General features: G+C 45.0%; 1 protein-coding gene across 1 annotated transcript in view; it reads right to left on the bottom strand.

Moving 5' to 3' along the window:
• Positions 1 to 14,266, bottom strand: part of EIF4H (eukaryotic translation initiation factor 4H) — a 91,660-nt gene that overhangs the window by 31,178 nt on the left and 46,216 nt on the right. Inside the window, exons 3-5 of the mRNA XM_068135447.2 lie at positions 3,998 to 4,062; positions 3,761 to 3,851; positions 1,217 to 1,255 (exon numbers count right to left, since the gene is read on the bottom strand). Of these exons, the coding sequence (XP_067991548.2) occupies positions 1,217 to 1,255; positions 3,761 to 3,851; positions 3,998 to 4,062 (195 nt within the window). The remainder of the gene's footprint in view (positions 1 to 1,216; positions 1,256 to 3,760; positions 3,852 to 3,997; positions 4,063 to 14,266) is intronic.

Genomic DNA, 14,266 nt, shown 5'->3' with positions numbered 1-14,266 from the left:
GTGGAATGAATGTTTGTGCTTAGTTTCTTCATCACATGCAATGTCTATTATTGCCAGGCGTTGCAAGAAATGTTCACAGAAAGGCCAGCCATCTTACTATAATTCACCAAATGTCCGTCTGTCTGTCCGTCCGTTCCCAGGTACTGCAAAAACGGCTGAACCGATCGCAACGATATTTTGGGTGGGTAATCCTGGGACCCCCTGGAGTAAAATAGGCTATATTGTTTTTCCAATTTTCCAATTTTTCCAAACACGATGGAATAAAATTTACCGACAAGAACAGTGATGTGGCTTTTATTGAAATCCTACAAATACCGTGTAGATTTTGATGAGAATTATGAACCTGCCGCGAATGCGGAAGTGGACAGATTACGGCAATGAGCTGGTTTAATAATATTCAAATACAACCGTCATTTAAAACAGTATTTTGTTAAAGTATCAATTGATGATTGGAATTGAGTGAATACATTGACGATTTTGAATTCGTAATTGTATTCACCCAACCGTACGGAACTTCACATCAGGATTTAAATATTTGTTTATGTCACGAATGTTGTTAACAAAAAGTTTATTTTTTATATTGATGCTATTTAATTTATGATTGGAGTTATGCTGTTTGGAATGAAAAGAAGAGATATCGAGTTCAAGTGAATGACGAAATGCCGTGACGGTTTCTACTTTCTAAACGTAAAATTCACGGATCGCCAAATGCAGATTCGCCATTGACTGGGTATGGAACAAACGTACCCGTTTGTTTGTGAACGGGTATGCTTTTCATGGAAGTCCTTCACGAACTTGCTGTCCATGTCTGACATGTGACTGAAGGTGCTACAGGAATGTGGAATTTATTGGTTTCATGCTTTAGCGTTCACTGTTCCTGCATTGTATGTTTGCTTCTGGCCTCCCACCAATGCATAGCACGGGTACCTCACTAGTATAATAAATACACCAAATAATCTAGGAATTGATCTGTAGTTTAAATCATCAAAATGATGATCCAGACCTTCTCACTCAAAACAAAATGGATACGCCTGCCTGTGCATCTGTTTGCGATTAAATGTTTTTTTTTGTTTGTTTTTTTACTCTAACTACAAGGACCCCCAGTTCAAGACTACCTAGAGCCTGTGCTGACTCAAGGGGGTCCCGCGAGGCCCGACTGTCGAGCGCCTTCTCAGGATCATCAATATAACAGACGCGAGCAAGGCTGCAGACGCACCTCCACCTCGGCTGCCCATGCCCCTGCCTCCTCGACCTCCTGTGGAAAAGCAATGATAACATCAGTACACAACAAAACAAAAGGAGTAAAAAAATAAAAATAAAAATAAATACATAATGGCAAATCTATGTGGTAAACATAAATTAAAAGTAAGGGAGTAGGGTGGAGGGCGAGGGTGGCTGCGGAATATTGCAGATAGTCCATCAAGTCACCGATTAAAACAAACAGAAAACTAGAAAGCATCTCAAAATGTAAACTGGCGCCATGTCCACTTTGTACTCAAACCAAACTCAACAAAAACTGCAGTAAAACTCAATAAAAAGGTAAAATGTATTAATTAATTACTCCATATTCTCAAAGTAAAAGTTTGTTGAAAAATTTATGACCAAAGCTCAAATGGTAAAAAAAATAAAAATAAACAAGACCACCTACCTGCCTCTCTCTGTTCTCCTCACCGTCTCTTTTGCTCAAGGTCATCTGCCATCAGCTTGGAAATCAGCCAACATTACCACTTTACACAAAAAATGTGCAAAAACAGATCCTTGCAACGACAGACCAATCAGCCTTCTCCCAATTATCAGCAAGGTCATGGAAACGATCATTGCTTCGGATATCAAATCTTTCCTCTTCTCCAATGGCTTGATCTCAGATCATCAATTTGGTTTCAGATCAGGTCACTCTACTCTGGACATGCTGCTTCTGCTGTCTCAACAATGGATGGAGGTCTTCAACGCCAAACAGGAAATTAGAGCTGTCTCCCTTGACATATCACGTGCCTTCGATACGGTCTGGCACCCCGCTCTGCTCACCAAACTCTCCTCCTATGGTATCCATGGAAATCTCCATGCATGGCTTGCGGACTTCCTCTCTGGTCGTAGTCAACGTCTGGCCCTGAATGCGTTTCTCTCATCTCCCCTTCCTGTTCAGGCTGGAGTTCCCCAAGGCAGTGTTCTGGGCCCTGTGCTTTTTCTGGTCTTCATCAATAATCTCTCTGACTCTCTTGAAAATCCTCTCCATCTCTTTGCTGATGACTCCACTCTCTGCAGCTCCATTTATGATCCCTCAGATCGGCAGTCTGCAGTCTCCTCACTCTCTGCAGACCTGGACAAAATCACAGACTGGTCAAACAAGTGGAACATGTCTTTCAATCCTGACAAATCTCGCACTCTGACTGTCTCTCTGAAAAGACCGACTGGACAACCCTCCCATCTACTTTCTGAACAATCCTGTCCAAGAAGTTCTGTCACTCAAGCTTTTGGATCTCACTATCTGCCATGATCTTTCCTGGGAAAACCACATATCCAAGCTGGCCTCCAAAGCTAGTCACCGACTGAGCATCCTCCGTTGTACGAAGTCCTTCCTTGGCACCCCTGAGCTTCTCACCACATACAAGGCTTTCATCCACAGCTCAATGGAATACTGTTCTCCCCTTTGAGCTGTTGCTCCTGCCTCACACCTAGCTCGTCTTCACGCTGTTGAAACCAAAGCTTTCAGAATCATTGGAATCTCCGAGGGCCTTTCACTCACTTACCGTAGGCAGGTAGGTAGGTGGTCTTTCTGTCTTCTACCGACTCCTATCTGGCCTAGCTCCCCCAGCTCTATCTGTGCTCTGTCCCCCAAATATTCCTACAGGTCGCACAAGATCTGCCAGTAACTCTCTTCTGGTTAAATTGCCAAAATCAAGACTCTCTGCTCACCTTCACTCCTCCATTCCTCTTTACTCCCACCTCTGGAACAAACTCCCTCACTCTCTTCAATCCCACTCCTCCCTCCAGGTCTTTAAAACAGCTGTTCACCACCATCTCTCATCTTCCCCCATCCAAAACCTTGATCTCTTCTACCCCCATTAATTCACTCCAGATCCACTTTTTTTTTTTGAAACCCTGACTTCTTTCTTTCCTGGAAGTTCTAGCAGTGTCCATGTGTTTTATACCTTTTCGCACCCCCACACACCCCCCCCCCCCCCCGCCTCCTCCCCCCAAGCCCTCTCCATCCCACGGATCTTCCGTTGTCCCTGTTCTCTGCTGTTGTACTTGTGTGCTTCCCTCTCTCTCCCCATCTGGTCTCCCGCTCCCTTTATTGTATGTTTGTGTCCGTTTTGATTCTGTGATTTAGGTTAGCTCTTACACGAGCCTCGATGTTGTGTACAAAAAATAAATAAATAAATAAATAAATAAATAACAGAATTGATTACAAAAACCAACCATCATGCACTGTGAGGCAGATGGGGTAAGGACTGTTTGTACTTACTGTGACTTTGCCCTTTGACATTTTGATCCAATTATTAATTAGTCTTCTCCATATTCTCATAATAAAGATTTGTCGAAAATTGAATGACAAAAATTAAAGTTATAGCCTGGACGCACGCACGCACGCACACACGCGACTGCAAAACCCTGTCTCCCACTGTGCGAAGGATGGGTTAATAACTTTCAAAGAACTGTATTTGATTAAACAAATAACAATAGTAATGCAGAGAATGGGGGGGGGGGGGGGTGGGGGGGGAGAAGGGCACAATACTTTACGTGCGAGGAAACAAAGTACCTCTATCATCTCGCCCACGAAAACCAAAGTTGCCCCGGTCCTGCTTCCGACCCTCAGCAACGTCGATGCGAAGAGCTCGCTCCATGAACAACTGGAATACAAACGGAAGTAGAAATCAACAGACGAAGGAAGACAGCCAGCAGCACCATCATAGTACAAGCTTCCATCATATTAAATTCCTGACATATTAGAGAAAGTAACTTTTACAATGAGAATTTTTTTTTATATTCTACTCACCGCTCCATCAAAAGTCAATGCTTCTTGCAAAGAATCTAGATCTTCAAATTCCACATAGCAAAACCCTGCAGTAATGGAAAACGGGTGGATGAAATGAGCGCCCACATAAAACAATACTAGAGTATCTGGAGATAATAGAGAATCTGTAAGTATCATCAAAAGATAGAGTATCTGGAGGAAATAATAGGGCTAAGACGTGTATTAAAATCAAATTCCACCCCACAACATGATTGAATAACTATGTTCATCTTCCAAGAGACATTTGTTGAAAATGACAATTCACACCCCGCTACATCGATATTTATATATATATACACACATCAATGTTGGTCAGGAGAGGCATATCGAAATGACAATATTTTCAAGAACATTAATTTCAAGGAATTGCGGCACTCAGAAATGCCAACTAAGACAAGACACAAAATAACAATAGTTCGCTTTTGAATAGACAACAACAACAACAACAACAACATGCATTTTAAGGCCATTTTCCCTGCTAGAGCGGGGGTTAGCCTTGCGGTCCCCATGACAATCTTCTCCATTTTGCCCTATTTTCTGCATCTCTCCTCGTTAACCCCCTTGCCCGCATTTCTTCTTCCACCATCTTTAGCCAAGTCTTTCTCGGTCTTCCCCGTCCTCTACTTCCTTCTACATTAACTTCCATCACTCTTCTCAACCAGTCACTTTCATCCTTCCTCAACACATGACCAAACCATCTCAACCTGTTCCTCTTCACAGCATCAATCACAGGCAATATTCCCATCATCTTTCGCAATTCATCATTTGTCTTCCTCTCTCTCAACGATACTCCGCACATCCATCGAACCATTCACATTTCCACCCTTTCCAGCCTTCGTTGCTGCTCTACGTTCATTACCCATGTCTCGCTCCCATAAATCATAACACTTCTCACACATGCAGCATACACCTTTCCCTTCAGCTTCAGCGACACTCTCCTCCTCATCAGCACGCCACTCAGTTCCCGAAACTTCTTCCATGCACATCTCACTCGAGCAACCGTTGCCGAGTCTGATCCACCTCCTCCATTCAGCATGTCTCCGAGGTAGCAAAATGTTTTCACACCTTCCAGCTTCACGCCGTCTCCAAAATCCAACTCAACATTTCCTCCATCTGCAGCTCCCTCTGTGCACACCTTACATTTGAATGTAGCTGCCACACTGGTAAATGACCCTCTCAGACCACTACATTTTTGATGAACCCACTCAGCGCACATTGTACATTGAATGGAGTTCACTCCGACACCCTTCCTGCACACAGCACACGGCCACTTCCCAGTTCTTTCCACCTCACCACATGCTTTACCACTTGCCATCACCTTCGTCTTTCCGATATTCACCTTCAGACCTTTTGTCTCCATACATTCCTTCCACTTGTTCATCTTTTCCTTCAGTCCATCCATACTTTCCGCAATCAACACCAGATCATCTGCATACAACAACTCCCACGGTAAACCCTCCTTTACGTTCTGAGCCAGCACCTCCATCACAGCTACAAATAGTAGTGGACTTAGTACCGACCCCTGATGCACTCCAACCTTCACCTCAAACTCACCACTGTTCCCGTCCTTCGTCCTTACAGCTGTGTGCGCTCTTTTGTACATTGCCATCACTACTCTGATCAACCATCCCTCCACTCCTAACTTCCTCAATGCCCATGTCAATACTTTGCGTGGAACCCTATCGAATGCTTTCTCCAGATCAACAAACCCAAGAAACAACTTCTTCCTCTTCTCCATGTACTTCTCCTGCAACTGCCTCACAATGAAAAGCGCATCTGTCATTCCTCTTCCTGGCATAAATCCAAACTGCATTTCGTCGATCTTCACTTTCTTCCTTATCCTCCTCTCCAACACCCTTTCCAATACCTTCATTCCATGCTTCAATAACTTTATCGCTCGGTACGAGCCACACTCCAGAGGGTCACCTTTCCCCTTGTATAGAGGGACGAGGGTACTCTGTTCCCAATCCACTGGAATGCGGCCTTCTTTCACCACCAGATTACAGATCTCTGTCATTCTGTTCACACCCCAACTTCCTGCTGCCTTCAACATATCTCCCACAACTCCCGTCGGCCCTCCCGCTTTTCCACTCTTCATTGCTTTTATCGCTTCCTCAACTTCCTTCTCAGTTATCTTCTCTGCCGGTCCTAAAACTGGGTTACTCTCTATGTTGCCATCCCATTCATTCTCTGTATTCAACAGCATTTCCATATATCTTTTCCATCTTCCTTTAATTCCATCTGGGTCGACAACGATTTGTCCCACTTCATCCTTCAAGCAACTCACCCCCATCACATCACACCTCTCTTTCGCTATGTGCTTTGCAATCCTGAATACTGCTTTCTGACCCTCTTCCGAATCCAAGCGTTCTCCGAACATTTTCCTCCATGCCTCCTGCGCCTTTGCTCCCTCTTTCTTTGCAGCCTTCTTGGCTGCCTTATAACTTTCATGCTCTGCTGTTTCTGCTCCCGTACCCTTCGCCTTCTGCCACTCCTTGAACTTCTTCCTCTTCTCGTCAATCCTCTTTCCAACTTCATCATCCCACCACCATGTTTCCGAGTGCCTCGGTGGTCCTTTTGTCCATCCACATACCTCACCAACGGCTCCCAACAGACTGGCTTTCATTGACATCCAACCACTTTCAAGCTCAACCACATCATCCTCTACCCTACTCAGCCTCTCTTTTAATGCCTCCCTTATATTACTGTCACCTCTTTCAACCTCCACACCTTCATTCTCGGTTGGTACTTCACCCGCCGAGCTCTCCTCGCACCTTTCACCCTTATGTCGCAGACAACCAAGTGGTGCTGTGAAACAGCCTCCTCCCCCGGGATCACCTTTGTGTCCCGGAGGTGCCCCCTATCTCGCCTACGCACCATCAGGTAGTCAACGGTTGTCGTCAACCCACCTGACGTGTATGTAACAAGCTTATTATCCTCTTTCTGGAACTGAGTATTACAAATCAACAAATGAGCTCCATCAGCAAACTCCAAAATCCTTTCACCTTCTCCATTTCTCACACCATATCCGTAACCCCCATGAACTCCGTCAAAACCATCCATACTCCTTCCCACATGTCCATTCAGGTCTCCTCCCACCACAACAACTTCCTCATCTTTCACGTTTTCAATCAGCTTCTCTATCGCACACCAGAACCTGTCCTTCTCTTCATCGCTTCGACCAACCTGCGGAGCATATCCCGAGATGACGTTCACCAAGAGCTTTCCAATCATCATTTTCACCATCATCAACCTATCACTCACTCTAGTCACACTCACCACACTGTCTACAAACTCCTCAGAAAACAGGACACCAACACCATTCACGCCCTCCGGGCACCCTTGCCACACAAACTTGTATTTCTGTCCCTGCCTACCCTTCACCATTCTCACACCACTTCCCTTCCATCTCGTCTCTTGCACACAACATATGTCCACTCTTCTTCTGACCAATACTTCCACCACTTCTCCTGATCTCCCTGTCATTGTCCCTACATTTCATGTCCCAAACCTCAGAAACCGATCTCCACTTCGGGCTGCACCCTGCCCATATGTACTTGTAATTGTCATGGTTCTCTTTTTGAGGCAATGTTTTTATGGCCGGATGCCCTTCCTGACACCAACCCTCTTAGTCGTCTGATGACACGCAGGGATACGGTGTGCCTATTCTGACCAGGGTACACACTGGGAAACGTTTAAAACATGGAAATTCGGGGGGGGGGGGGGGGGGTCAGCATCACGGTTGCGGTTTAAACATATTCCAACAATATCCAAACAGAACCATGAAAACCATGAAAAACAATCCGGGAAAAGTCTCCAAGCGAGAACGTGGATTTGAGAAAGAAGGAGCAGAGGCGAAAGAAAAACGAGATACAGGGGGCGGGGCACAAGCCGAGACGAGGAGGAGAGCGAACAAGCACGTGTCCGGGAGGAGAGAAAGAATCAATATCGAATTCTTTGTCTAGGGAGGTGAGGTGAGGGGGAGAAAACAAAATAAAATAAACAAGCAATACAGCGAAGGAAATAACCCAAACCGAAAAAACACTGACGGGGGGAGGGAAGCCCCAAGTCACCAGGCCGCGCACGAGGTACGACCCAGAAAACGATTAATTACACACAAGTTTGCACGAACCACAAACCAAAACCAACCAGAAACACACAATAACACGTACACAGCAAAATAACCAGTGGAAATTTGACAAAGACAAGAACGGGAAAACACTCAAACTTCGATGCCCTGGAGAGCTCGAAGCACGCCTCACTCGCCCCCTTTTGAATAGACAAGACATCACAAAATAGATCGTCATTTACAACTACATGCTGCGATGAAAAAAAAAAAAAAAACCTTCAAGCAAACAGATACGATCATGAAATTTAGAGATAATTTACACATTGGGGGATGATAATATGGAAGCTATTTAAATATTTTAATACCATGGCATCGATTCCTGATGTTATGAAATAGAACCAATGTTATGAAATGGAAAACCAAATACTGCATTGGAGTCATCAGAAGCAACCAGAAGAAGGAAAGAGCAAAGACGGAGTCATCAGGAGGAACCTGGATAGGATTCGGGTTTCAGCTGCTACTTTGTAGTCTTACAAAAATAGTGGGGCAGCTTAGCACCGAATTTCAAAGGGATGGGGACATGCCGGATAAAAGCACCAAAATTTTATCAGGCAATCTTCAGGGTCCCAGCTGTGATTCTAAAACCGGCGCCAAGCGATACGACCACTCTTATTTGAAATGTTTTATTATTTGTGAATTTTTTTTTGAAAATTTTGGGGAAAAAATTTTTTGGGGGGTTTTGGAAAAGAAATGTTTTTATTGCAGAAATGAGAATCTTTTCCGATCATTTTGGTGTAATTGTTTTTTAAATCGAACATCGAGAAGTATTTTAAAACAATATTTGAAAATTAGGTGTCTCGGGTGCATTTCCTCAGCATCAAAGCTTCAATTCTAGAACCGGCGCCAAACGATCCGAACAGCAAGATGCATACACAATAATAATAATAATAATAATACATTTATTTTATATAGCGCTTTTCAAGAAGCCCAAAGACGCTTTGACAGAGTACAAAAAACAAGTGCAAAAAGACAAAAATCAATAGGTAAATAATCAAAGCAAAAGGAAGGAGAAGGAGAAGAGATAGTCAGGGGTTAAATGCTGTGGGTTAAATGTTGAATGCAGTGTTGAACAGGTGGGTCTTGAGTGATGTTTTGAATGTGGTGAGTGAGGAGGAGTCTATGATGGTGTGAGGTAGTGAGTTCCAGAGGGTGGGAGCAGCGATGGAGAAGGCCCTGTCCCCCCAGGATCTGAATTTGGTCCGGATGGGGGGGGGGTCAGGAGGTTGGTACCAGCAGAGCGGAGGTTGCGGGTGGGAGTGTGTCTGGAGAGGAGGTCAGCCAGGTAGGATGGGGCCAGGTTATGGAGGGCTTTGTAGGTCAAGAGGAGGATTTTGTACTGGATTATCTGGGGGATGGGGAGCCAGTGAAGCTTGTAAAGGACGGGGGTGATGTGGTCACGGGTCCGGGAATGGGTGAGTAGACGGGCAGCGGAGTTCTGAATGTATTGGAGTTTATTGGTGATTATTGAGGGTGAACCAAAGAGGAGGCTGTTGCAGTTGTCCAGACGGGAGGTGATGAAGGCGTGGATGAGGGTTTCTGCAGCCGTGGAGGAGAGGGATGGACGGAGACGGGCGATGTTTTTCAGGTGAAAGAAGGCTGTCTTTGTGATGTGTTTAGTGTATTTGTCGAAGGAGAGGGTTTGGTCAAAGATGATGCCATGATTCCGGACCAGAGAGACCAGACCAGAGAGATTGTGTGACCAGAGAGTTTAAAAGCCAGGTGTTCAAATGATGGAGCAGATGAGATGGAGATGAGGTTGGTCTTGATGTCTTGTCGGTGAATTACGGCAATTCCACCACCTCGGCCCTCCGAGCGTGGTTTATTGATGTATGAATATCCATTGGGTGTAGTGAGGTTGAGTGGGAAGTAGTCCAGAGGTTGTTGCCAGGTTTCAGTGAGACAGAGAAAGTCCAGTTTATTATCCAGAATGTAGTCGTTCAGGATGAGGCTTTTGTTGTTGAGGGACCGGGTATTGAACAGGGTGAGCTTGATGTTGTTTTGTACGGTGGGGATGAACTCAGGTGATTTAGCCAGGGTTTGCAGACAGGAGGTGCGATCGTGTGCGTTGCTGTGACCAGGTGCGCTGGGACGATGAGTGGGAGTGCGCTGAGCCGACCAGAGTACGGGAATGGAGTGACCTGTATGTAAGTACACAATAGACATTTATATATACTAGGGCATGCCCGTACGTCGGTGCCCGTTCCTTGCCAAAAAAAAAAAAAAACGCTACCCGTACGCTCTACCCCGCCCGTACGCCCGTAAACAAAAAAAACAACGCTCTTCGCTTCCGCCCTTCGCTCTGACTGAATTGGGAGAAATAATGCGCATAAGAAATCGAGAAATTATTATTTTCTCCGGAAGAAATCGAATTACGAACCGTAATGGCGCACGCGCTCGGCTCGGCTCGCTCTCACATCGGCCACGCCTACGCAATAACGCGTTCTGTGATTGGCTGCCGGAAGTGCAGTCTTCACTGTCCGGAAGGTCGCAAATCGCAGTTACGATGAATCGCAAATTAGTTTTAAAACATAGTTTAACGGCAACATAGTTTTCCAACGTGAAATAAATGAATACGCTCTCAAATGTGCCGTCCGAGGCAGAGTCTGTTCGCCACGTTCGGCACACGTGATAGCTCGCTGCTCTCTGATTGGTTGAATCGTTTTTTGGACATAGTTCGGTAACTACTTCTCCGATTAATATGAAACCTTGAAAAGGCACATCCTCGGGTCCCCAGCAATATACCTGGCAAGTTTCAAGTATATCGGACCCGTGGTTGTCGAGAAACAGCGGTCACAGACAAACAAACAAACACACACACAGACACACAGACACACAGACAAACACACACACACAGAGATTGCTGGAATTATAGATAGATTTTATTTAATTACATGCATCTTATATTAAATCTGCTATATGTTGAAATTATATCTGCTATATGTTGCTATATGTTGCAATTTTCCTTGTATTGTGTTTCCTTGTGTTGCAGGTTTCGAGGGCTAGACTTCATGAAGATGGAATGGACACAGTGCATAATTTGCCAACAAACTACACCTGAATCCCTGCGCTGCCCCTTGAATGCACGTGGAGCAGACACATCAACACCGGCGGCCTATGCATCATTCCTAGAAAATGTGGCTCACTTCATAGAACTGAACTCGTTGCCGGTGCCGCTGCATTTCGGCAGTGATATCACTGTGGATGACCTCATCAGGAATCGTGCACAGTGGCACAAATCCTGTCATTCACAGTTCAATGCAAACAGACTGGAAAGAGCAAGAAAGAGGGAGAGAGATGTTACCCATGAAAGTGGCACTACTGAAGCCAGGCGCCGGCGGCCGCGCCAATCGCTCGACAAGACCATCTGCATATTTTGCACTAAGCAAGATGGACTCCTGCATGAATTTAGAACTCTAGGCGCAGATGATAACGTCAGGTTTATGGCCAGCGATCTGCAAGAGACAGAGTTAATGGACAGGATTGAAGGAGCCGGTGACCTTATTGCCCTGGAAGCAAAGTATCATCTGGCTTGCCTCGTTGGTCTTCGGAATCGTCATCGGTCTCTAGTGAGACAAAGAGAAACTTCCAAGGATGAACCTGCGAATGTGAAGAAGTTCAAAGCAAGAGCTTTCGTAGAACTCCTCACACACATTGAAAACGAGATAGAAGAAGGTACATTTTGCTTCAAGTTGGCCTCATTGAGGCACCTCTACGAGAAGCGCCTTGCAGACTTTGGTATTACCAGTGACATCAACAAGGGCCGTTTCAAGGAGCAAGTTTTGAATCACTTCCCCCACGCCCAAGAGCAAAGTGATGGGAAACAAGTGATGCTCGTGTGTGAACAAGGAATGCAGGAAATGCTGAAGCAGGCGTTCAAACAGGACTTTGAGGGAGATGCTCTGATTTTGGCGAAAGCTGCCAGGATTGTACGAAATGAAATCTTCAGCTCAAGCGGGTTCAACTTTGATGGTGCCTTCCCCAGTGACTGCCAGCAGAAGGCTGTCCCGACCCAACTCAAATCCCTGATAACCATGCTGATGAAAGGGGCTGATCTGAAAGACCAGGACACAGCGGATTCACAGGCCTGTCTCACAGCTTCACAGGTCATCCTTTACAACTGCAAGAAGACCAAGAAGCGTGAGCAGCGAGCCCCAAGTGACACACAAGGGCCCCAAGTTGGCAGATCACGTCATTCATTAGACTGCAGATAGAAGGACATGCTTCACATGTCCATGTAATTTCGAACTATGCAGCTGCCGATGTGAGAAGTAGCTTAGCCGAGAAGTAATTTTGCACCATGTTGGGTGAATATACGCACGGTCTGAAAGAGTATCCATTTTTCTTGATTTTCGTATGTGTTAAGGGCAGGCTCTGACTTTCAGGTTTTTCGGGCATAACATTTTTCCTAATTAGGTTAGAGCGCTGAAATCAACGGCATTGAACGCGCTGTCCCGGGCCCGTTAAAATGACGTTTATTTCATCTTTCTACGTTAATTAGAACGTTTTAAAAAAATTGAGGAAATGCACCCGAGACACCTAATTTTCAAATATTGTTTTAAAATACTTCTAGATGTTCGATTTTAAAAACAATTACACCAAAATGATCGGAAAAGATTCTCATTTCTGCAATAAAAGCATTTCTTTTCCAAAATCCCAAAAAAAATTTTTTTCCAAAACCTTTCAAAAATCTTTTCCACTATTAATAATAAAAAAAATTCAAATAAGAGTGGTCGTATCGCTTGGCGCCGGTTATAGATTCATAGCTGGGACCCTGAAGATTGCCTGATAAAATTTTGGTGCTTTTATCCGGCATGTCCCCATCCACTACCTAAGCTGCCCCACTAAAAGAATCGAGTTGAGCGCAACCCTTGGTTGGGCATTTTAAGCACGGAGTTGGGCGCGAAGATAAATAAGGAGGGCTGAACTGCAGCCCAAGTTAAACAAAGTCCATGAAGGCAAAACCTGAAACCCAAATAAAGAGAGGTATGTATCGAGTTGGCCATGGACACAGTTACAGAAGATCGTGCGAGTGCAAGCTGTTGAGATAAAACATCCCGTTTAAGAACCCAATCTCCATACTTTGGAGCTTTGGCTCTCAAATTGGATGTTGTGGGATGGGTATTGTCTGGCGCTTTGGCTCCAAAGCTCAATGACCAGCAGACACTCTCTCCCCAGTCGCAGACGCATCAGCAGATGTGCCCTCTTCGACCTACGACTCACTGCTATTTTCTAATTGGCGGTGGTCATGAAACCATCATCTGCATAGTCTTTATCCTTTAAAGGCAAAGATTAGGCTCTCGGTGTCACTGGAGCTCATTACGTTTCCTTGGCCACCATTCACTCTGTTTGCTTGTGTTTTGTTTCGTTCCTCATAATCCAGTGACCATTCTCCAGACCGGCATCGCACAATACCCTACACTTGTATGACCATGAAGTACATAAATTTACAAATTTGCCTGAATGAGGTCAAAACAAGCGTTACGCCTAGGTCCCCCGTCGGGGAAGTGATGTGAGTTGACAAAGTGGAACACGCAGAAAACATGCTATGATATGATATTTCGCTCACAAGGGTCAGACAAACATGGAGGCGGCCATCTTGGATTTTGACATGGCGACCCAATTTTCAACAGCGTTCTTCCTTATGCCTAGATACACCCACACACCAGAAGGTACTTCACTTATTTTTCAAGATATTTCGCTCACAAGGTTCAGACATATATATGGTGGCGGCCGTCCTGGATTTTGACGTGGCGACCCACTTTACAATGGCGGTCTTCCTTATGCCGAGATACACACACACACCAAATTAGAAGTTGGTACTTCGCTTATCTTTCAAGATATTCTTCTCACAAGATTCAGACATACATGGCGGCGGCCATCTTGGATTTTGACGTGGCGACCCAATTTTCAATAGCCTTCTTCCTTATGGCGAGATACACCCACACACCAAATTAGAAGTTGGTACTTCGCTTATTTTTCAAGATATTAATCTCACAAGGTTCAGACATACATGGCGGTGGCCATCTTGGATTTTGACGTGGCGACCCAATTTTCAATAGCGTTCTTCCTTATGCCTAGATACACCCACACACCAGATTAGAAGTTGGTACTTCGCTTATTTT

The sequence above is a fragment of the Myxine glutinosa genome, chromosome 14 (assembly GCF_964187855.1).
Source record: "Myxine glutinosa chromosome 14, kmMyxGlut1.1, whole genome shotgun sequence".
Lineage (NCBI taxonomy): Eukaryota > Metazoa > Chordata > Myxini > Myxiniformes > Myxinidae > Myxine > Myxine glutinosa.
This window is presented reverse-complemented; position numbering and strand designations above follow the sequence as displayed.